This window comes from Pavona decussata, unplaced genomic scaffold, assembly GCF_977016875.1.
Source record: "Pavona decussata unplaced genomic scaffold, jaPavDecu1.1 SCAFFOLD_100, whole genome shotgun sequence".
Classification (NCBI taxonomy): Eukaryota; Metazoa; Cnidaria; class Anthozoa; order Scleractinia; family Agariciidae; genus Pavona; species Pavona decussata.
Window position 1 is genome coordinate 1,822,812 of NW_028145515.1, and position 25,781 is coordinate 1,848,592.

At 37.3% G+C, this 25,781-nt stretch overlaps 1 protein-coding gene across 1 annotated transcript; it reads left to right on the top strand.

Moving 5' to 3' along the window:
* Positions 1–23,195: 23,195 nt before the first annotated feature.
* On the top strand, positions 23,196–24,632 carry LOC146472283 (high-affinity lysophosphatidic acid receptor-like). Its single transcript, XM_085119816.1, has one exon. The coding sequence runs from the start codon at positions 23,673–23,675 to the stop codon at positions 24,630–24,632; it is 960 nt and encodes a 319-aa protein (XP_084975942.1). The 5' UTR covers positions 23,196–23,672.
* The last annotated feature ends 1,149 nt before the right edge of the window (positions 24,633–25,781 follow it).

The window sequence follows — 25,781 nt, forward strand, 5'->3', positions numbered from 1 at the left end:
ATGATGAAGACAATGAAGAAAGCGATTTCTCCCAAGAAAGCGATTTCTCCCAAGAAAGCGAAGTTTCTAGTCAAGGAACGGAGTCTTCCCAAGAAGAAGAAACAGAAAACTTAGAGCCGTGGTCACGCATTCTTGATGAAGCCGAGAACCGCCACAAGACCCAGCTTAACGCTTTGATCAATCAATACCAAGAAAACGGCGATTCAGAAGATGTGGCTCGTAGTAAAGCCGTAAACGCTCTCGTTCCTGTTTACAGAAAAGAGCTAAGAAAAGTACTCTTAGAGAATCTACAATGGATGCGTGCAATGAAAAAAGATCCCACCTTCAAAAAAGTGATGGAAACTCAAAAAGAGCTTAAAGACACAGAAGGATTTGATTGGTTGGAATCGACGGAACTTGCTATCGACAAGCGAAAATTCTTACTCAATCGATTATACGAAAAGTAGCCCATTCCACAAGATCAAGACTAAACCTACTATGAATGTTATGGAATTTTTTTTTTATTTCCGGGACCTTTGTATTGTTGCATTTCAATAAAACTGTAAACAAGCAAACTTTAAGTGTGTTGATTGATGACTTGAAAATAATAACAATAATAGTAAACTTGTACAAAAAATTAAAATAAAAATCTGAAATTTGAAATACAAATTACTAAAGCAAGATCAAAACTTTTTAATTAAACACTGTTATTTGTGATGACACTTTTAAATAAAAGATAATGATTCCAAAGTTGAGAGCTGTTGCGTGACTAGCGACGCGCGACACCCACGCGTGTGTCTGAGAAAAAATAAAGACACATAACTAGAAATGGCCCGTTTGTCTCCTTTTGTCCCTTTTGGCGCGGTTTTGGCCTTTCAGACCTGGTTATGGCCTTTCAGGCCTGTGTTTGGCCTGGTTATGGCCTTTCTGGTCTGTGTTTGGCCCTTCTGACACTCTATATAACCTGACTATTTGCGAAAAAGATGTCATTTGTGTTCAGTCAACAAACTGTCAACATGGTTTACAAGAGAGTTTGCAGAAACTGTCCGATTCCATCTTGCGGGGCGAAGTACCTTGTCAGATTAGCTAACCATCTCGCGGATGTTCATCAGTTAGAGCACACACAGCGAAGACAGTATTTACAAGAAGCGAAACTGCAACCTAAAGTTAAAGTCGTAGTTTACGAAAGTGAAGCGGATGATTCCGGAAAAAATCACTATCACAATCCAGTAAAGACACAAGAAACGGTGTACGAACTGTCAAGACAGCGGAGAAATGAGGCCTCTTTTAAAGCAAAAACTAAAAGACCGACTTCAAAGAACAAGGCAAACCGCAAGAAACAAAGAAAGTCGAACTCTTGGCTTAGAGGCCGTAGGAAAATTGTGTAGACACGGAAGGAATATTTATTATTCCTCGAAATGAAGCGAAAAACAAAAACGGATTTGTAATAGTCAGTCAAATGATTCATTTTCATTCCTTTTCCTTTCAAATCGCTGACTATTTGACTCTTTTTCCTCATTGTTTTTTAATAAAGTTTTTTAAACGGTATCTCTTGTCTGGTTCTATTGCTAGCAATTATAAGTCGCGTGTTTTAATTGATCCTTGTTAAGTTATATAAAATTGATTATATACTAATGCGTCAAGATACTCCCTTGGGTTTTTCCAGCAGAACTGAACTAATTTGTATGCAACTTAAGACTCGTGGATCCGCATAATTAACTGACTAACGGTGCGTGACTTTAATAGTTTTTTATTTCCTCGAGATAGGTAGGAGAAAACGGTCTTGTAATAGTCAAACAAACTTGAAATATAGAGTTTTCAGCGCCACTTTGTGTATATATGTGTGTGTGTGTTTTGTTTTTTGACGGTAATGATCGATAATCGTCACGAATAACCTGAAATCTCGGAGATAAATTTTCCCAGCAAACGGGGCTTCAAACAACACCTCCCAGTCGCGGACAGTTAAACAAGCGCTCAAGGCAGCTTGAAGATCAACAACGTTTGTGAAAAAAGCCATTTTCAACGGTACTAACGTTTTAAAAATCGAAAAAAAGTTTTCCCAGCAAAGCGATTGCAAGAGTGACGCTACCAAGAGAAAGCGCGCTTTTATTCAAACTGGCCATACAAATCTTAAGATCGAATCACGGTGGGTATAGAGCGGGCAAGCCTGGGCATGTCTATTGTTTCCTTTGTGCAAGAGTGACGCTCATTAGTAAACCTCGACACTTATTAGTATGGAGGAACGCATTTTTTCCCTAGGTTATAACAATAGATGACGTCATGGACTCGACGCTTAGGAATATTAATTAAGGGGATCCAAGGGGATCCAAGGGGATCCAAGGGGATCCACTAACCAGGTTAATTCCAATGAACATATACTACTCCTTGCTTCATTTAACAGAAAGCCTAACTTTACCAAGTTTTTCTTCTTTTTCATAGCCGATCGTCTCTTGAGACTATTTTGAAATCGCTTTCGTGCTGCATTCAAAGGTATAGTTATGAAAGAGCGGCTGTATCTACTACTCCACTATTAGTTTAACACTATCACTGAATTTACACGCACTATTATTAATTTTTTTGCTGTTACAGTTACTTACAAACTTGATGTAAGTAAAATACGACTACAACTGCCGCCTTCCCTCGCTGATTTCAGATCATCTCGCTTTAGTAGTTATGAAACGTTCTTTAGTTTAAGGAGAATCTTTTACTCCCTTTTTTCACTTTTGTAATTTATGCATATCATAACGCTATAAACGTGTTTATTGTTACTTTTTAACAAAACTTATGTCTTCATGATCTGAGGATTGGACTCTGTTTGACTCAAATGACGCAAAACCATGCATTTTTTTCTGAATCCGAACTACTTTAATTAACTTGCAGTTTGTAGTTTATACATATTTTTTTCTTTTGTTTCCTTTATTCTCCAAACGGATAACTTTTTACATTGCATGCGACTACTGTTACCGGGGTCACTCAAACAAAACTGGCCAGTCAGATTGCAGGACAAGAACAATGAATTTGAATCAAAGCCGATTGAACCAATCACAAGTAGACGGAAAACAACAGTTAAAACCCAAAAGTCTAAAATTATTCACTGTTCGCCGGTGCTAAGTGACCCTGGTAATAGTAGTCGCACTGTAATTAAAATAAATTTCTAATCAGTATTTTAATTTTAACACAAAGTTAAAATCCGTATTTTAATTGTTAATATTTTCTTCCTTAGCTTTGGTTGCATAAAAGTTTCTTTAACAGTTGTTTCACTCCAACACGAATGGTGTTTATTCTCCGATAATAAATAACAGGATTGACTGAAGAAGACAAAAACAAAAAGGGAGCGAAATTTGGAATGCCAGGTCTGCCAACTCGCAAGATGTGCATGTAATTGAAAGTCCAATAAAGGCGAGAAATGGTAAAAAACTGAGATAAAATACCCCTAGAAAATACAGGATAGAGAACACAGATTTCTTGAACTTTGCTAGATTAAACGCCGAGCTACCAAAGCTAAGCTGTGATCCGCTGGCTTGAATTTGTTTTTGGTGTCGATTGATGATTCGGAAGACCTTGAAATAAGCAATCGGCGTGGTGAGAAGACAAGACAGCAACAGGATAAATAGTTATGTTGGTGGCAATTTCAGGAATTGTCTTGAAAATGTTCAGGAAGCGAAATACTGCAGCTGGGAACAGAAGTAGTGTTCCTATCGCCACGATGAAACAACTACGGCGCATAGTCAGCAACGAGCGACGAGCCATGTGCAGCCATCTTTCAATAGACATAACTGTGATGAGAAATGCAGGTTAAAGAGAAACGTAGACACCTGAACATTCGCCAAGGAGTCTTGAATGAAGCAAGAACGATTGCTGTGTTTTATCGCCCCGGACTTCGTTAAAACAAATTACTCGGATTGCAACATGAGCAGGTTGAGTAATGAGTCCAGTGCAAAAGTCAATGAAAGCCAAACGACTCAAAAGAAGGTATTATGGGGTTCGGAGAGACGCCTTCCTCCAAATTGCCGCTATTACAAGAGAATTTCCCGCCACTGCAACCGACCACAAAATGGATGTGATGACTATGGATGAAAGAGTGACCACGTTGTGGGCAGAACCTCGATTCCTCAAAGCACCGTCCAAGGAACAAAGGCTCAACGAATTTGTTGGTGCAGAATGAGTCAGGTTATTAAACATGGCTGTCTTTTCCCCTTTTCCGCGGTTATGTTGTTTTAACTGTCAAACGTCTTTAAAACGACCCCAAACTAAGGAGCTAAGGGCCATATCATAGAGGTAACTCTACGGTAACGTTGGAGTCTAAGTTAATTTTGATTTCTCTGAAGCCAAGTATTACTTAAAGTGTACTAGAGAGAAAAGGTTCCGCTTTGATGGACTTTACTTGTGTATTGTAGATAGAGTGAAAATAACGAACAGCCGTTGCAATTTCGTGGACAATAACGACCTCGGTAGTTTTAGATAAGTGAAGATCGTTGCACCTGTTTATGAACCATATATTGGACATTTTTAATTGTTTTCTAGAAATGGATGGTACAAAGAACGTTTTCATCGAAGTTAATAACTCCGTGAAAGAAAGTAAACTTAAATAAGGTTTGGGAGACTGTAGGTTTATTTAATAAATAATTTAGCAAACTTTCTCCTACAGGATCGTTTAAGTTCAGTGCTTTCCACAATCTCCCTAGTAGTTCCTCCATCGATTCCCTTGTTAGACCTCCTCCTCGTTAAAACGAATTATTACATGAAGATAGCAATAACCTAACGCTGCAGGCAGCTGCTAGTGAATAACTCTTTTCATTGACTTAGGAAGATTGAAAACATGAATTAATATAAAGGGCAAAACAACAACAATTTTAATGAAGCTTGTGTTACCATACTATTTTTCAATTCTTTTCGTTGTGCATTTCCTGTGAGACTTCGTTATCTGTGCTTAATCGAAACATCAGTAAATTACAAAGGGCCGAGTATAATTAGTACAGAGCGTAATTAACAAGTGACAAGAAGCACAGCAGCCTTTTCAAGTCAATTGAAAATGAAGACAACGTCTTGTTGAAGGGTTATTGACAACTAAGAATGTACATGTAAACTTTTTAGATCAAATTTATCCATATTAAACGAGCAAATATCCACAGAACGACGTACCAACAACTATCTGTTATGTGTAACAACGGGACTTGCCCTCCTTCAGAAATAACCTTCAGCCCTTGTTCACTCAACGGGATTGAAACAAATCGAAGTTCTTCTTTTCAAGCAGTTGCTCTCTCAACTTCTGTTATTATTGCCATATTGCTGCCCATAGCAGTGGCAGGAAATGGCCTGGTTTTGGCGGCAATATGGAAGGACCAGTCTCTCAGAACACCGTCATACACAATTCTCGCTTGGTTGGCTTTTACTGACCTTTGCACTGGGCTTGTCACCCAACCGTTTTACATCGCACTACATATTACTTGTTTGCAGGATGCGAGGGGAAGCAACAAGTCATGGATACTGCATTTTGGAACATCAGTCTGTGGCGTCTACTTTACTTACTTAACTTTGTCGCTTATCTTGCTTATGTCTGTTGAACGATGGCTGCACATGAATCGTCGATCGCTGCTTACTGGGCGCCGCACTTGTTTCATCGTGGCAGTTGTTTCATTGTTTCTGATACCACTTTCAGCAGTTCGCTCTGTCAAGAGATACGAATTTCCCTCAGGAATTATTTTATTCATCATTTTCTTTTCTTGCGTTCTTGTTACATCAGTTGCCTAAAGTTTAAAGTTTTCCGTATTATTCGCCACCATCAACAGCAAGTTCACTCAAACGAATCTTCGCAGAACTGTGGTCAACCAGCAATAGACCTGGCGAAATACAAGAAATCCGTGTTTTCTATCTTGTATATTTTAGGCGTTTTCTACATTTGTTACCTGCCTTCCTTGGTTGTATTTGCAGGACTGATTGTTGTGATCAATGTAACTTTGCTAGAGGCAGCACTTAGGGTATCTACGCTATTTCTCATGCTGGCTTCTTCAATCAATCCCATGATTTACATTTGGAGGATGAGTCCTATTCGAACTGGAGTGAAACTTTTTATACGAAAAATTCTTTGCATGGAGTCAAACTAAGGAGGCCAGGATAGATGTTGACGCTGATTTCAGGGTAAATAATATGATTGGTTCAAAAACCTTGCAAGTGCATAACGCAGTAGGGTCGTTGCACTTTCTTGAGTGTAAGTTAAGGTGTGTTATTGCAATTTATTCATAATGATCCAATTTACTTAAACGAACTTACGTAAGTCGGCTACGAATGGCACAGAGTCCTGATCGACATTTCTAGGAAAAAAATAATGTAAGCATGACAAATGTGCACTGCGACAGAAGTTCGATTTGAAACTGAAGTTGCCATTCCTCCCAATGTCACGGTTTTCCAAAGAGCAATAAAGAATCCGAAATGGGGTGATGTAGAAAAACAAGAACAATCATTCTGCACAGCGCTGTTGTATTTAAAGAAAGTGAATATTCCAAGAAAACGTTAGAGTATTTAAAAGGCTAATAATTCTAAGTAGGGAAAAAAATAATTCTGTCACTTGTTTCCTACAATTTAATCTCTGTAAATGACAATCATTTTTCTTTTTCTTTACGCTGTAGAAATGTTGGCTCGACATGTTGGTTTGTACTTATTTTACTTCATTTTTTAGTATTATCATGAAAATGATGGGTGTAGAAATTACATATTTCTTTTCTCCGATTGATTAATTTAAGTGTAAAGAAAATTAATTTCTCCAAGTCAGACCTTGATAAGATCTTAAACCTTTCGAACTGTATTTCCCGTTTTTGTTTTTGTTTTTCAAAGCGGTATGATAAAAGCGTGCTGTATACTTAAAAAAAAAAGCTTGGCCCAATTTGTAATTTGTATTGTTCTTCTGGTTCTGAAACACACTTTCGCGGCATTCGCTTGTTTGTTTTCAAGGGGAAATTCGCAGTTTCTTGTGAGCTAGCCCACTTTGCTTCTGAGGCCGTGAAATGTTTATTTACGATTGCAAGCCTCGTTCAAAGGAGTGTCCTAAGGGCAAAAACAACAGAAAATTGATAAAGCTTGTGTTAGCATATGATTTTTCAATTAGTTTAGTTGTGCATTTCCTGTGAGACTTCATTTTCTGTGCTTAATCAGTAACATCTAAACCTGAAGAAGGCTGGTTTGGCCAGCCGAAATATTGTTTTAAAATATATTACGTTGTGTCAGCTTTGCAGTAGTCTTTGGACTTCTCATCGTCTCTTAATCAAGACATCAAGAAATTACATAAGAGCTAAAATAATTAGTACAGAACGTAATTAAAAAGTGACAAAGAGCACAGCATCCCTTTCAAGTCAATTCAAACTGAAGAGAACGGCTTGTTGAAGGGTTATTGACAACTAAGAATGTATATTTAACTTTCCATCAAATTTATTCATATTCAACGAGCAAATATCCACACAACGACACACCAACAACTATCTGCTATGTGTAACAACGGAACTTGGTCTCCTTCAGAAATAACCTTCAGCCCTTGTTCACTCAACGGGATTGAAACAAATCAAAGTTACACTTTTCAAGCGGTTGTTCTCTCAACTTCAGTTATCATCGCCATATTTCTGCCCATTGCAGTAGCTGGAAATGGCCTGGTTTTGGCGGCAATATGGAAGGACCAGTCTCTCAGAACACCGTCTTACATAATTCTCGCTTGGTTGGCTTTTACTGATCTTTGCACCGGGCTCATAAATAAGCCGTTTTACATCGCACTACATATTACTTGTTTGCAGAATGCGAGAGGAAGCAACAAGTCACGGATGCTGTATTTTGGAACAACAATCTGTGGCACTTTCTTTACTTACCTAACTTTGGTGTTCATCTTACTTATGTCTGTTGAGCGATGGCTTCACATGAATCGTCGATCGTTGCTTACTGGGCGCCGTACTTGTTTCATCGTGGCAGTTGTTTCATTGTTTCTGATACCAGTTGCAGCGATTCGCTGTGACAATGCCTCTATAATTATTTTCTTTGTCGTTTTCTTTTCTTGCCTTGTTGTTACGTCATTTGCCTATTTTAAAGTTTTCCGTATTATTCGTCACCATCAACAGCAAGTTCACTCAAATGAATCTTCGCAGAACTTTGGTCAACCAGCAATAGACCTGGCAAAATACAAGAAATCCGTATTTACTATCTTGTATATTTTAGGAGTTTTCTATGTTTTTTACCTGCCTAGTTTATTTGTAGTCGTAGGTCTGATTTTCAGGATCGATATGAGGGTGGCAGGCGTACCATTTAACATAAGTATACTATTTGTGTTTCTGGCTTCTTCAATCAATCCCATGATTTACATTTGGAGAATGAATCCTATTCTAACTGGAGTGAAATCTTTTGTGCAAAAATTCTTTGCATGAAGTAAAACTAAGGAGGGTTCCTGGCTAAGATGGATGTCCACACTGATTACCAGGAAACTTGGAAATGCAGAGTGACTAGATGCCTTTCACCTGGATGAACTGCTTTACTTGAACGAACAAAAAATGTAAAGTAAGACACGGAACTCTTCGTTTCTCTTGAAATTTTAAATGAAGATTTTGTAAGAGCGAATGTTAGAACAGTTACTTGCTTATCTACAATTAAATAGAATTCCACCCCCCCCCCCCCCACCTCTCCTCCATCATGGAAATTTCCAACACTATATGAATGAAATACTGTGAACTTACGCTCGATATTCCTTTTTGTTTGCTGGGACATTTAAAACACTGTTTCTCGAGAATGAGACTCTTCATAAAATGAAATTCTAAGTGATAAAAATAAAGTATAAATGTAAGCATAACTTTAAAGGCCAGTTTGGTCCTCCAGTTCTTGTCGGAAAGAAATAATTATCCTTGATCATGTATTTGTGATGCGAAAGCGAAAGTGTTAAAACCTAATTTAAAACTGTCATCAGTAAAGAACATTTAAATTTCATTAAACATGGTGTATTCTACAATCCTAGAAGTAGGATGTTAACAACAATCTCTCTCCTGTTTGTTATATTGGTGGAATGAGCGAAATGAGGTGAAGAATATTTCCCCTTTTTTTTGTTTTCCAGAGCGGTATGATAAAAGAGTGTTGTATGCTTCGAAAAACACTTGCCCCAATTTTGGGTTCTGTCCAATTTTTTTAACCATCAATATAATATTTTTACAAAACCTTTAAACATATAACAGTACACTTAATTACAAACTTGTATAGAAATGAAGCCTACTGAAACACCAAGCATTAGTCATTTGCATACGCCAATCTGGAATATTGTATTTTGGAGCAAAACAACATTAATTCTCAGTTATTATTCGTAGTTTTAATTCGCAATGTTAAAAACAGGTGGTAGCTCATACCTTGGAAAACTGATTGAACCAAAGGAAAACTTTTGTTCTTTTTAATGAAAAGCTTAGCAAAAGCTGAATATATCGTGTTTTTTTTAAGGCAAAAAAATAATTAACTTTCCTCTTAATCAACCTATTTTTTCTGTAGAGAGAGTAGACAATATCAATCTTTTTTTTTGTGTGTGTGTGTACTCAATAAATAAAGTGTTAAAACCTAATTTAAAACTGTCATCAGTAAAGAACATTTAGATTTCATTAAACATGGTGTATTCTACAATCCTAGAAGTAGGATGTTAACAACAATCTCTCTCCTGTTTGTTATATTGGTGGAATGAGCGAAATGAGGTGACACTTTCACTAAAAAACACATTATTTGTATGCAGCAAAACAGAAACAACATTAAAATGCTTGAAAACCCTGCATAAAATGCATTTAGCTTATTTCAGTTTTCATATCTTACAGAAGCTTTCCAGAAAGAAATTAGAGTTTTTTTTAGAATTGCTGGGTTATATAAGAACACAGTACTGACTTTAGTGTCGTTATTTTCTTCGATTTGTCCAGACCTGTTCATTATTCGCCCTCCTTTTCTGCTTTGTTTTTTATTGCAATTGGACTGAAGCGGTCGCTGACAACCACTTCCTTCAATCTTATTCCCTTCAATGAATATAAATTTATCAGTTTTTACCTTTAAATATGTCTCGAAACTATAGACAAAATTAAATCAAAGAGGGGGAAAGGGGCAATTGGACCAAATAGGCGCGAATCTTTGTTAATGCCGGATTTCAGTGACAGTATGCAGAGAACGTAAAGTCATGAAGGACATTTTAAGGACAAATAATAATGTAAACATTATACACTGCGACAGAAGATTTATTTTAAACTAAAGCTTACTTCCCTCGCAATGTTTTCCAAAGAACAATTAAGGGCCCAAACAGGGGTGATCTGGAAGAGCAAGAGCAATATTTCTACACAGCGTTGTTTGTATTTAAAGAAAGCGAAGATTCTAACAAAAAGCGAAGTATGCAAAAGGGTAATAATTTTATTTTGGGAGAATAATAAATCTGTCACTCATCTTCTACAATTTAATCTTCTCTAAATAACAATCATTTCTCTTTTTCTGTACACTGTAGAAATGTTTGTTTTTCTGCATGTTGGCTTGTACTTATTTTACTTCCTTTTTTACTAATGATTTGTAAATGATGGATGAAGAAATTATAAATTTCCTTTATCCGTTTGATTCATTTCAATTTTAATTTATTACTCCCAGTCAGACCTTGATTGGATCTCGAAGAATATTTCCCGTTTTTTTTGTTTTCCAGAGCGGTATGATAAAAGAGTGTTGTATGCTTCGAAAAACACTTGCCCCAATTTTTAACCATCAATATAATATTTTTACAAAACCTTTAAACATATAACAGTACACTTAATTACAAACTTGTATAGAAATGAAGCCTACTGAAACACCAAGCATTAGTCATTTGCATACGCCAATCTGGAATATTGTATTTTGGAGCAAAACAACATTAATTCTCAGTTATTATTCGTAGTTTTAATTCGAAATGTTAAAAACAGGTGGTAGCTCATACCTTGGAAAACTGATTGAATCAAAGGAAAACTTTTGTTCTTTTTTAATGAAAAGCTTAACAAAAGCTGAATATATCGTGTTTTTTTAAGGCAAAAAAAAAACTTCCCTTTTAATCACGCTATTTTTTCTGTAGAGAGAGTAGACAATATCAATCTTTTTTTTACTCAATAAATAAATAAGCAACTCAAAAGAAAAAATAATAAATAGAGCGAGTTGGTCAAATGGACGTCCAGACAATAAAGCAACATTAAATTTAGATCGAGTCAGTTCTCCTTGTAAAACACAGATGGCCTACATGATGTAACTGTGAGACTTATCCAAGGCGGCCAAACATCACTATGTTCAACAACACAACTCCTTCTACTCCTCGAAGTAATTGCACATTTTCTAACTGTGGCAACGAAACTGGAAGCTTTTCCACATTGAGTGTCGTACGTTGTTCATCAGCAATTTTCATCGCTATTTTGTCGCCAATGGCAGTGGTCGGGAATACCCTGATTTTGGCGGCATTTTGGAGGAACCCATCTCTTAGAACACCTTCCTATATTCTGCTCGCTGGACTGGCTTTTACCGATTTTGCCACTGGACTCCTCACCCAGCCTGCTTTTGTTGCAAACGAACTCATCCCCTCTGTATATTTTGAACCAACTGTTCGAAAACATCTCACGGTTGTGGGAATCAGCTTCTCGATATTTTTTTCCTCCTGTACAATGCTTCTCGTTACACTTATGTCCATCGAGCGATGGCTGCATATGTCTCGCCGATCGTGGATTACTGTGCGTCGAACTTACATCAGCACTGCAGTGCTTACGGTGGTTCCACTCCCATTAACGGTGTCTTACGCCATTGAAATTACACGTCGAAATCGCCCTGGACCTGAAATAAATACTGCTTTTCTTATATTAGCATTGCTTTGCCTTACAGTCACCACACTGGCATACTTAAAACTTTTCCGAATAATTCGACGTCACCAGCAGCAAATTCATGCAAACGAGTTGTTCCACAACTTTGGGCAGCCATCAATCGACTTTATCAAGTACAAGAAATCTGTATTCTCCATCCTTTACGTACTAATAGTATTTTATGTTGGTTACTTACCAATGTCCATCAGTTTGGTGCTGATACTTTTTCTAAGCGATAGAGAATTCATTATGTATTTTTCTAACGTCTCAATCCCCACTCTCAATCCCCTCCTTTACTTCTGGAGAATGAAAGATATTCGGGATGAAGTTAAACATTTGGTCAAACGAATAATGTGCAAAATCACGACAAATGAAAACGGTTCTGGATAAGGCAAGACTTAAACTCTGTTTATCTACGGCGACACGGAGTTTCTTTTCTAAAAACTGAACTTCTAGAATTGAAAAAATCACAGGGATATTTATTAAAAATTTAATTATGAAAGGCTTTAGCTTTAAAAAGATGAGTGGATGATTAGAATCTGTAAAGCTCGACACCAGAAAATGTAGGCTTCTTACTTTTATAAAGTTGTTTCATTGTAGATTGTCTATTGCTATCAGTAATAGTACTGAAAGAAAACAGTTAAAATAAAAGCCACTTTTTTGCCGAGAGTGAAAGAGAATAATTGTCTTAGTGACGAAGCACCCTCTTAATGAACACAAATTTATGTTCATGCAAGTTAATGAAAGAAACGGAATGTGACACTTTTGGCGTGTAAGGCCATTTTCAGATTTTAATTTTAATAGCTCCCACGAGTCCCCTGTAGCTTAGTGGTTGAGCATCCGAACTAGAGACCGGAAGGTCTTAGGTTCGACTCCTGATAGGAGCACTCATATTTCCATTTTTCCGAGTATGCCTCTGTCACTGACTGAATAATACATCGTTATCATTTTCTGAATATTTCCTCGTTTCGTGGTATTGAATAACACCCAATTCAAATCTTTAATCTTTGAACGATTTTCAGTGATGAAATAGTAGAGGCCCACAGAGATATCAGTTGTTATAGTCTAGTTCCAAAGAAAAGCGCATTAAAGTAACCACGTTTACACAATAACTCAGACGGTGTTATTCTGTTCTAAATTTATGCTTTTAAGGGTTCAGCCTCAATATATAAGCATAAACAACAAAACAAGATACAAATAAATGCTCTCCATAAATTGACACGGAGAGCTCTGTACTCGTTAAAAAGTTAATGACGATATGCTAAATAGTTTCGACAAAGTGAACTTTAAAAGTATCAAGATGTTACAAAGCATATACGGCTTCTATGTAAATTTCGCAGATTTTTAGGGCTTATTTCTCCGAGAGTTTTCAACATATCACCCTGATTACCAAGTGGATATGCCCTTCCTGTCGACAAAAATTCTCCCATAATAGGCCCTTTGCACCTAATGGCCACATGGTCCAGAATCCGCCATGCTAGAGAACAAGTAGGACATCCAAAACAAAGGGATTTCATCCAGTTAAACTTGCATTTTCTTTGTTTTTGTTTTGTTTTTTTGTTTTTTTTGATGTCCCAGTGGGAAGCTTGCTCTACAGAAACGTGAATTTTGTGCAATGTGACAGTTAGCTTTGTAAAAAAAAGCTTCCTTAGTAAATTTTTTAGTCCAATTCGAATGTCATTCATTCTCCAAATATAAATAGCAGGATTCAGAGACGAAGACAGGCACAGAAACAACATGGATATCATTTTCCCGACCTCTGTTGCTCTGTTGGCAGTCCTAAAATTATAAATTCCTTGAGAAAACGCGAGAGAAAACACTTAAAATATAAGGAATGGTGACATGTTCGAGTAACACCAGTTAATTATAGCGGAGCTCCACGCGCCGGAGGCGCGGGGCGGAGCCCCATCGCTAAGAGAATTTGGTAACCCGTGAAAGCGAAAAATTTTGGTTTGGTTATGACGTCACTTGTCCACCCGTAAGACCGTACGCCGTCCGTCCGACCGTACGCAATCCCACAATGCTAATGCGCCCGTGTTTGTTTGGCGGGAAGTTGCATGGCGAGGTGCGTTTACAACAGAAATGATAAAGAACACAAAATACAAAGTCAATTTACATGTTTTCTTTGGATATGTTGACAAACGTAGAAAGAAGAGAAAGAGAGAGTAAAAGAAATCAAAAAAGTGGGGACGATTAAGCAAAGTTCAACGTGAAAGCGAGCGATAGATAGCAAGTTAGAGCAGGCCGGCCGGGAAAGTAAGTTTAAAGAAGCCTCACGTTTGTCTATATCACCCGTTTGTGATCAGTTATGGCAACTTTCAGAACTCTAAAATAGCTTTACAAAGACACTTTAATCGCTTTCGACATCACTAACATTCGAGGAGAAGTTAATTAATTTTTGAAAAATATATTTTGTGGCCGTGTTTTTCATTTGCACCGCACGGCTCTCATGTGGTTGTAAACAGACGCAAGTTTCAAAGTTCTTAAATAATTCTACCAAACACCAAAGAGTATTTTTCTGTATTCTCCTTTAGTTAACGTTTATTTAGAGACTAGAATTATTAATAATTAGGAGCACACTGGACACAGTTTTGAATTTCCAAACATTTTCCCCGGGAGCTATTTTAATAACTTGCTCTCGCAAAAAATACCATGTTTACGTAATTCCGACGGCCGTTTAACAGATCATTTGTAAATTAAAATAATTTCTTCCAGGCAAAAACCGATAATTTATTATGCTTCGTGTTTCAAGCTTTACACAGATACTTTAATCGTTTATTAAATTCTCGATACCTTTGATATTCGTATAGAAATTAATTTTTGAACATTTTGTTTCATGACCGTTTTTTTTCATTCGCTCCGCACGGCTCTCGTGTGTTTAACACACACAAGTTTAAAAGCTCTGAAATAATTGTACCAAAAGCCAAATACTATTTTCCCGTACTCACAATGTGTTAACGTTTATTTAGATACTACAACTATTACTATAGGAGCAGAATTGACACAGTTTTGAATTTCCAAACATTTTTCCCCGGGAGCTACCTTGCTCTCGCAGAAAATATCATGTTTACGTGATTCGACGGCCGTTTGCAGGTCATTTGTAAACGAAAATGCTTTTTTTCAGGCAACAATCGATAATTTTTCTTTATGTTACGTGTTTAAGGCTTTACTGACAGATGCTTCAATTGTCAATTACAGTGCGACGCACTGTAAATTCTCGATATCATCGATATTTGTGTAGAAATTATAAATCAGTTTTGAAAAATATTTTTCGTGGTCGTGTTGTTTTCATGGCACCACACGGCTCTCATGTGTTTGTAAACGCACGCAAGTTTAAAAGCTCTAAAATAATTCTACCGAACACCAAAGACTTTTTTGTAATATTTTCCATTCGTTAACGTTTACAGTCAACAAACCGTCCCCGCTGATTGCCCCTTTCTGATTGAACGATTGTCTAACGTCGTCCAATCAGAAAGGGGCAATCAGCGGGACGGTTTGTGGCTGGCACGTATGGATCTTGCTACGCATTTCAGTCGCTCGAATACTGTGGGATTTTGATTTTCTTCGAGGACTAGCTCTGGGCCGTTTGGATGGATTTTCGATTGGAAGGTACGAGAAGAATCCTGAATCTTTTGACCTTTATGCTGTGAAGTTTGAAAGCGGAGCAATGCGTTTTTGGGGGAAAAACCGCTCCGGCGCTGGAACCCTTTCAAAACTTTGATTCCTCCCTTCTCCTTCTTATATATGGAATAAGTCAACGGCGAACTCAAACTCCTTCAAAATCGCTCAAAAAACCGCTTTTGAGGTGAAAGGACGACTATATACCACAGATAAGGTAATTCAACGTTTATTTATCATTGATTTATATACATAGTTGGCGATATATCGCAATAGGTGAAGCAAACGGTAAATCCAGTGCATTTACTATATAATAACAATCGGCTACACAGACACATGGTGTGGGCCCCCTATGCTTCTACCAATTTAGGCAACTTGCTAGCTGTTTACTAGTCTAATGCGTTTCTGAGCAACAATCAATGTTTTTTTCTTTAAATTACGTGTTTCAAGCTTTACAAATATACTTCAATCGCTTCGATAGGATAGATATTCGTAGAGAAACTAATTTTTGAACATTTTGTTTCGGGGCAGTTTCGTTCGCACCGCACATTTCTCGTTCAGTTGTAAACACACTAAAGATCTGTGCCAAGCAACCAAGAGTGATTTCCCCGTATTCTCCTTTTCTTGACGTTTATTTGAATTTCAGTAGGAGCAATATTGACTGAGTTGTAAATTTTACACATGCAATGAAGAGAGAATATAAGTTTAATTCAGGAGTAAACTAATAACGATAAAACGCAATGTCAGGTTATTGTTCACCTGCGCTGTGAAGCTTCCTACCGCTTGAAAATCCGCGAAAATAGATCGATAAAAATAGCAAACGGTGGATATAAAGGAACTTACGAAGTAATTTCTTCCACTGAATTTGACCTCCTCCTTCTTCCCATCAAAAGGACACTGTTACGCTCGGTTATCATTCGTTGTAAGGAGAAGTAGCGAGGTGAAAGCACTTGTTCGCCATGACTGATTTCAGTCTCTCAGCTAAACAAATGTCAATCCGATAAAAGTTTTTAGCTTTGACGCAAAAGATATTTTGCTGTTTCTTGTAAGACACGAAAACTTAACGTTTAGGAATTTTCTTTCTATCTGCAGCACTTGATTTCCATGTATTTGTGGTACAAACAACTCGGCTTAAACAGTCGAACTCCAAAGAACTTGAAAGAACTCGTTGTTTTTGGACACAAAATAAAGAAACCAACGAAATCTAGAACTGGCGTGCTCAGCCAATAAGGAGCGAGTATTTTCGCCGCTCGACCTATCAGGAGTGTGTAATTTTGCCCTCTGTATTACATTGTTGTTGTTATTGTTGATGGACAGTTTTTGCTGCATATGCACTGAAAATATATATAACTGCAGAAAGGATGAGGAAGTGGTAACGTTGTTACGTTCATACGCTAAGCAGATTTCTATAAATGCTATGAAAAAAATTGGAGCTCCGCTTTTAGGCTTGGCTAAATATATATATTATTTCCACTTCGAAGAAAAAAAGTTAATGAAAAACAATGCCCTACGATTACAATTGTACAGCATCACTAATCACCTCAAGCAAGTTGGCAATTTCACACGAACGATCATTAATAATTCCATTAATGTTAAAAAATGTTTTCCAGCTATTTTCAAAACGACTTTATTTGCTTTTCATAGTAACAGCTGCCACGTAAAAAGGGTCAGGCTGCATTGGTTTAATGAGAAAAAATTTAATTACTGAAATCTCATATTTGCCTCCATCAGTTAATATGAATTGATAAAACAAAAGATAAATGTTCAATTATCTCAAAAACCATCACTATTTATTATTTTTCATTAAAAACGGCTTGTCACCGAAGTCACTTTATCACGCAAGTTGGAAATGAAGTTGACATCTTCCCTGGTACTGCTTTTTTTTTCTCAGCAGGATTTGAGAAATTACTTTTAGGTTGATGATTTGTTAAATTACTTTAAGTGACCTAGGAGGATACTGTCCACATTTTACATGATTTTATATTGCGTTGGTTGATCAACAATAAATAAGATTACCATCAATTTTTGTGAAAATATACTTTTGATATACCCTTAATCTTCATCCATACTAACTTACAACGATTATTAATTTCAGATGTACAGGTTATGATCTTACTAAGGAGTCAAAAAATTTGTAGGACAGGTGAAAAGACAGAAAAAAAAGAAGGCAATTTAGGTTTTCTTCGTTGAAGGAAGAATAGTAAAAATCTAAGTCATCTTGGTTAATGTACATAAGGGTAGTCCTAGTAATCAGATGGGCCTATCTTCAACAAAAATCCCTGGAGAGTGTGTATGTAAATTTTACTTTTCCTTCGAGCAAAATAAGTGTTCCACTCTATTACGAACATCATTCATTCTCCAAAGGTAAAGGCCTGTTTTGATAGAGGAAGACAAAATACAAGCAACATCGTGATATCTAATGGACAATTGTAGGAGTCGTCGTTCTCGCAATATCGTGCTGTTTGACATGGCCACTCTGTTAATAAACGTACTTGTTTTGTATGCTTTTTAAATCTGAGGGACTTTCCGCACTCTTCTGTTATAATGTCATACCACTAATATCAATGTAAAATTGTCTTGGTGTTTGTCAGTTTCTAGAACAAAATAACTGTTTTACTCCATTTCGAACATCACTCATTCTCCAAAGGTAAAGAAATGGGTTCAGAGAAGACGATGAAAAGAGGAGTACCCTGGAAGCGCTAAATGCCACATTTTGTCCTGAGTAAGAGGCTGAACCTCCATGAATAAATACCCCAGTAGTGATGACAAAAGGTAGGAAACAGACACAAAATAAAGCAAGAAAATACAAGGTCGTAATCACAGATTTCTTGTACTTTATCAGGTTTATCGTGGGACGGCCAAAATTTTGAGGCGGCCCGTTCAAGGCTTGCACTTGTAGTTGTTGACTACGAATAATTCGTAAAACGTTAAAGTAAGCAACAAATGTGATGAAGAAAGACAATGACATTGTTGTTATATTCGTAATATGTACCATACTCCAAACTGATCCGGGCTTTATAGTTTCCAGTGATCGAAATACAACTAGAGGAGTTGGCATGACCAAAAATACGATGACACTTAAGACTTTCCGGAGCGACGCAAGTGCCAATGGTCGTCGAGACATGTGCAGCCATCTTTCCACAGCCATAAGCGTTAAAATAAGCATTGAAACGGATATAAAATACGTGGCAGTGGCATCCGCGATTGTTTCAAAAGCGACAAATAGTGATGGCCTATCGAGAGGTGTCCTGGCGTCTAATTTGTAGAGCAAAATGGTTACAGCGTTGACAGGCTGAACTATTAGTCCTGTGCACAAATCAGTGAACACTAATCCACTTAGAAGAGTATGGAAAGCTGTTCTCTGAAAGATCGTCTTCCAAATCGTTACCAAAATCAAGGCATTACCCACCACTGCAACCGGTGACAATACAGCGATGATGATTGAGCCCGCGAAAGTACCTACAAAAGGGTAAAACGTTTCCTCACTGTAATTATATTTGGAGCTGGCAGAGATTGAAGAGTTGCTCCATGAAGAACAAGTTGTATTGTTTGACATGGCTTGGGGTTGTTGCACAAACGTCGACTGGGAAGTGAGACTTGGCATGTAACTGTCCTAATTTATGACTTTCACCGGCTGCCAATAAAATCAATACTGGGAAGATTGCAACACCAATTAATCGTTTTCATGTAATTTCCTGCAAAGCCCATTCATCTCTCGAGGTGGAAATAGATTAGCCAGTGGTGGAGCACTTTAGGCTTTTTCTTTATCTCCGAAAAAACAAAACGGCCCCCGTACTTCTGTGATTGACTGATAAACCCTTATCATGTTAACGATGAATCATTTCTCAACAATTGCCATATCCCTCCCTTTTGAAGGACTCTAGTATCAGAATGATTTTAAAAGACAGCGCTCCCTTTTATTTGATATTAAAATGCCGAGATTTTAATGGTGCCTTTGCCGAAGTTCAGATGGCAATTCTACAAGCCCAAGGCTGGTAGCGTGACTGATGTCCTTGCCACGTTTTGACTTGCTTTGTGTGTTATCAGAGTACAGACCTACGGAAAATGAAATCTTTTCGCTTTATACAGTGACCAAGACATTTGACCACAGTTTCGTGTGGGAGTATTACGTTGACTGAGCCGAGTCAAAAACTTTTAACGAAATTTTTAGACTATTACACACAAGCAATTGTGATCCTCTAACAACATTTTCAAAACTAACCTTTATTCCAGAAGGAATTTCTGACCCCACAATATTATAGCGCCATTCGCTTCACTACGTTTGTAATCGTTTACTCGCCATTACCGAATTTCTATCGGCATCATATTTGAACAGATATTCCTTACTTTTCACATCACAGCAAACTTCAAGCTTTGTAACCTGGTTGAGGTCAATTGCAACGGTTTTTGTCCAATTTTTCGTTGGAGTTTTGCTTTTCTGTGAAAGTATGTGTGAATGTTTGTAAACTACTCGCCAAAACAATTTGCAAAACTTTCTTGACCAGTCACTCTGGCTGGACTCTAGACTGGTCACCAGCGTCGGTCACACCTGCACTCAAACCCCATTTACACGCACTAAAAAATCGGCACGGCAACCCAAAATTTCGGTTCGGTGTCGCCAACTTTTTGGCACGGCACTCCTGATTTTAAACGTGTAAACATAGGTGGTCTCGGCACGGTTAAACAAGGCACCGTGCCGAAACATGTGTGCGTGAGGAATTCTATTATCGCTCCCATTCAAGATCGAAGTACAGTGAACATTGAGATTAAGGAAACTGTGAAAATTCTAGGAGCGTACTTCACGCATAACCGTCCTCTGAGACAGAAGCTTAACTTCATAGAAATAAAAGGTGCCATCGAAACAAAACTCCAATTATGGAAATGGAGGAATCTGACAATCATCGGACGAATTCAGATTATAAAAACCTTTGTGATTCCGATGTTAATGTATCGAGCTGGTTCAATTTGCATTGATAAAGAAGTTATAACTGAGGCCAATAAGATCATCTTTGATTTTATCTGGAAAAGCAAAGACAAGGTAAAACGAACGTCCCTAATTGGTGACACTAAAGATGGTGGAATGAAAGCCCCGCATTTAGAATCTATTATTAAGACCCAAAGAATAATGGTTTGCAAGAGATTTGCAGATGAGGAGCCTTGCGCTTGGAAAACAATTTTGTCACACTACCTGAAACCAGTTGGGGATAAAATTATTCTCTGTTGTGATTTTGGTGTTAAAAGATTCCCTATTAATCCTCAAAGCTTTTACCAGAAATGTTTAAAGTGTTTCACACAATGTTCCGCAGCTGCATATGAGAGTGAATTTGAAATGTCACATGAAGAAATATCCAACACTGTCATATGGAATAATAAATTCATTTGTATTAAGGGTAAATCTGTCTTCAATATAAGGTTGGCTAGTAAGGGATTAATCAGAATAGGTGATTTAGTCACGGAAGGTAAACAATTTATCAGTCAATGCAATATACGGCAACGGGATTTTTCTCCGAAAGACGTTTTTGGTCTAATGGCCCTTATCGACGCTATTTCTGCACCGTGGCGGCAATCTCTGAAAATGAATGGGTACGTGAATAAGAGACCTTTTGTTCTTCATGATCAAATTCAACTTGTTTTAAATAATCAAAATGTTTTGATCGACAAAGCGTTGTCTAAAAGCATCTATAGCGAATTAATTTCTGGATTAGTAACTCTGCCAACAGCACAGTTTAGGTATAATGAAAGCTTTGATAATGTCTGTTTGAAATGGAGGGAAATTTATAGCTTGCCGTTTAAAGTCGCTCTTGACACAAAATCACGAGAATTTCAATATAAGGTCTTGAGCAGGTATCTAGTAACCAATACGTTTTTAAAGAAAATAGGCAAAATAGATTCTTCAACCTGTTCCTTTTGTGGTGTGAATGACGAATCCGTTGAACATCTTTTTGTGACTTGCCTTTTCACTGCAACGCTATGGGAGAAACTTGTAATATGGTGCAACAACATAAATATCAAGGTTGAATCACTATCTGCTGTAGATATAATATTTGGTGACTGGCAAAGGAAGGAGGACTTTCTGTTGTTGAATCACATTATTCTTATTGCTAAACAATATATATACTATTGTAGGATCAACAATTCAAAACCACTCTTTAATATTCTCTTAGTACGAATCAAGTCAGTTTACCTATTAGAATGCCAGATTTAATTTTAATTTCTACATGGAAGAACAAAAGGCAAGCCCACTCTTTGAAATGGAGCAAGTGTCGCTTTTGAAGATAAATAGGTGTTTTGAAACGTGCATCCACAATTTATGTTATAATATCTTAATTCCTCTCTAAGCGCTTGTTGTTAGCTGTGTGATTGTGTTTTGTTAAGTTTATGTGTGTGACTATTTGAGGGAGAGGAGGGAGGGTCAGCAAATAAGTCCATATATTCTATCTGTATTTTTGACTGTAACTTCTGAAGTGAAAAAATTAATAAAATACAAAAAAAATAATAATGCATTCTAAGATTAAGTTGACAGCAAGAAAGACATCTTGACTCTCTAATAAATCGATATCAGTTTTGCATGGAACTGAGCACCTAGTTTGAGACCAAAATAAACAACTTTAATGTGTAGAAGAATAGCTATCAACCTGGGAATAACAGAAATTTTTAAAAATGAGCTTTTCGATCCATTGTATTGAATTAATGATCTACAAGTACAGTACTTAAAAGAAAATCATGACACAAAGCTAACTCGACTTGAAATATTTCTCCTGTATTCAAACATCTCCAATGTGTATCTCCCTCAAACAGAACCTAAACATCAACAAAAACAAAATTACTCTATTTGACGAGAAAACGATGAAATATAAAATATTTTGTAAATCCCTATAATTAAGGAATCATTTTGGTCCGCGGTGTAACAGTTTGGAACGATCTCTTTATTGTGCATATTATGTTACCGACCACATGAATTCGTATAACAACACTGACCTACTATTATCCGTATTAGCTTGCAATTTGAACATTGTCTTGCTTAAAGATTAAAGGTTACTTCTAGAAAATTGCTCCCTCCTCAAAAAACAAAACACTACAATAGTTTATAAAGTGTGCAAGCATATATAAAGATTTGAAGTTATCTTACGTCCTCTATTGACAAAGCCGTCGGAACTTTCGCCGTCTACCGACAGAGCAAAACTCCTTCCACTTTTAACATTTATCACACTAAAAAAAATCCTTCAACACAACAAATCTTCTCTATCTATTAGAGCGGAACATTTCCACACAGCGGCGCAGGATCGAAAGAATAAGATCGCTCCCAAACTTGAAAACTTCTGCAAAGTTTCCTAACGCTTAAAAAGATCCTTGCTATTTTCATCCACTGTCCTGATACAGTGCTATTTTTATTCGAATCCCCAGAACAAAGCATAGACAACTAAATTCGCCCTTTCGGCCGCCATATTTGTTTTTGAAATTTAAGTTCGCGCGTATGTAAGAAGAATCTGGGTACTAGCGCAAAGATCAACCAATCACCAATCACCCTATTGTCTCCCTTGCTGTGCGATTGGCTATTGTTCCACTTCCCGTTACACCGGAGTGAGTGATTCATTTGCATACGGAAAGCCACTACACTCGTGGATGCTAAAGCATATCCACGAGTAAAAATCGCAATTCTTTTTTTGTTATATTCCTTGAAGTTTAAATCAGAAATCTATGAAACTTAACATTTCTACTAAATTGAGTGTGACAAATTAATTTCCGAACTCAATCTTCCACCTTATCCAATATTTTACAATGTCACGCGTATGTTTGCTGTAACTATGACAACAGAAAGCTTTTAATGGGGCAGCTGCAACTGTCAAAAACAAATATAGTGACTTCGGAAAAAAATAGGATTATACCTCTACCGAAACCTCATTGGTTTCACTCGGGATTAGGATCACCTACAAACTATGACGGGCAAACGGTTTTTAAATACCATATCTAAGACCTTTAAACAAAGGGCGTTCTGCCGTAATTGACTCTTTACTGGGGGCATCCAAAAGTGCGTCGTTATTTTTGACAATGCTCATCATTCCGTTTGCGAATTGAGCGAAGGCTTTGCAAAGTATTTAAACGAAGAGAAGAGATATAAAGGTACACTTCAAGGGACAAGGTCTGGGATCTTCTCGTACGTTTCAGCTTCGGCCTGAAGTTTCACGGTGAAGTGAATCAAAAGAACCAATCTTAAGCGTTCATGAACAAAGCGAAGCCATGTTAAACAACACGACTTCCTCTTCTTCATATAATTTGTCCTTTTCTCGTGACTTGCCAGACAATGGCGACCAAGAAGTTCCTTACATTTATGCAACCAGCCTTGCAATCGCGGTCACTTTGGCCGTTTTTTCTCCGGTGGCAGTGGTGGGCAATGCGTTGATATTGGCGGCAGTTTGGAAGAAGACGTTCCAGAGGACATCTTTCCATATTCTTTTGAGTGGACTGGCATTGACTGATCTGTGTACAGGACTCATTGTTCAACCTGCTTATGTTGCAAGCATTTTGCTTTATACCGTTGACCCACTGGAAAGAGCTATTGAGAGGCCTTTGCTGTATGTGACGTTCGAATCAATTGCGGATGCCAGTGCTACGTATTTTGTATTCGTCACAATTCTTATTTTAATGCTTATGTCTGTTGAAAGATGGCTACACATGTCTCGAAGATCCTTGGTAACATCGCGTCGGGGATGTTCCATCGCCATTGCGTTTTTTCTCATTCCTATTCCAATAGTCGTGTTACGGTCACTGGAAACTATAAACCAAGGCTCAACTGGGAGTACTTATTACCTTACCATTATAGCGCTAATGTTGCTTAGTTTTGTAATAATATTTTTTGCCTATTTTAAAGTGCTACAAATAATTCATTCTCATCAGCTGCAAGTTCAGGCAGGTCAACCAGCCCAACGATTTGGCCAACCGGCAATAAATCTGGCGAAGTACAAGAAATCCACGGTTACCATTTTATACATTTTGGCATCGTTTTCGTTTTGCTTTTTACCTTTCATCGTCTCTATTGGGCTTTATGTTTTTGAAGGCTTAAACTCGGAAATATCCGTGGCAGTCGGTTTTTCCCTGGTACTTGTATTTTTGTCGTCTTCCCTCAACCCGTGTCTTTACCTCTGGAGAATGAACGATGTTCGGAATGGAGTGAAAAAGTTATTATGCTCCTCCAGCTGAACTGAATAAACTTTGTAATTTCACTTTGTGGTCACTTGAGGGGAGCAGGCCGGGATGACACAGTCACGAGAGCAGTCGCTTCCTACCAATGTGGCCCGGGTTCGATTCCAGGAATTGAAGCAATGTGTTGGTTGAGTTTGCTGTTGGTTCTCGTCCTTGCTCCGAAAGTTTTTCTCCGGGTACTCCGGTTTTCCTCCAGAAAAACCAATATTTTCGAATTCGAATTCCACTTGGAACGCACGGTAACCTTTCATGAATGTTTTGATTGTAAGGATTGAAAAATCCCCCAGATTCACAAAACATTTTTGCTTTCATTCGCTGCTTATTAGAAAACAATAATGAATTAAGGAAATTAATGATGGTGGGATCAAATTTCTCGAGTCATCTGCGTTAGTAACGTTAACTTGTATTGTTAGGTTAAGGCTGTACACATTTAATGCGTTAATGTAGAGAGTGTATTGGGTTTTTACTTTGTTTCTAGGCTTGCGTGAATGTTGTTGATTATGACAAAGGGTTGATAAATCGTTTGGATCAATATTTGTTCCTGTTTTACACAACTGTCAGATAAAAGCTGTACACAGTGCAAATACATTGTACCTCATGTATGATCTTATTACAGCAAACAGCAACCAAAATAAAATTAATAAAAAGCCACATCAATAATTCGCGAAAAATACTCAGTTTTAAACTTTTAATTTTGGTATATTTGTCTTTTCCAACAGCAATAAACTGGCTTGTATTTCAGACAATCTATCATTCTTGGGAGTAAACAACCCCATGTACTTTTTGTAACTTCTTACCACTGGCGAGAAGTTTGAGAGGCTACACATGATTATTTAAATGTCCAAGTAATCGTTGCAAACGAATTGTACAGGGAACAAACTTTGTTAATGTAGCTCGTTAAAGGAGATGAATTGCTTTATTAATTTTTGTTCCTTCCAAAAAAAGAATGAAATTCTTATTTCTTTTAACGAAGGCTGAAAGGGAGAAAAACGAAGAAAACATTCATTGTAAGTTTAAGTTATCGTTTGAACTAAAATATTTATGACTCTCATGAATCAGATTGTTTTCAATCACTTCGCAGCTGTCTTTATAATTTGAATTATGTACGTTTAGACTAAATATGAGTTATCAGCAACGAAGTTCATT

What these genes read in the sequence shown, in the direction of transcription:
- LOC146472283 (XM_085119816.1), top strand. Translation starts at nt 23,673, where the DNA reads ATGTTAAACAACACGACTTCCTCTTCTTCATATAATTTGTCCTTTTCT.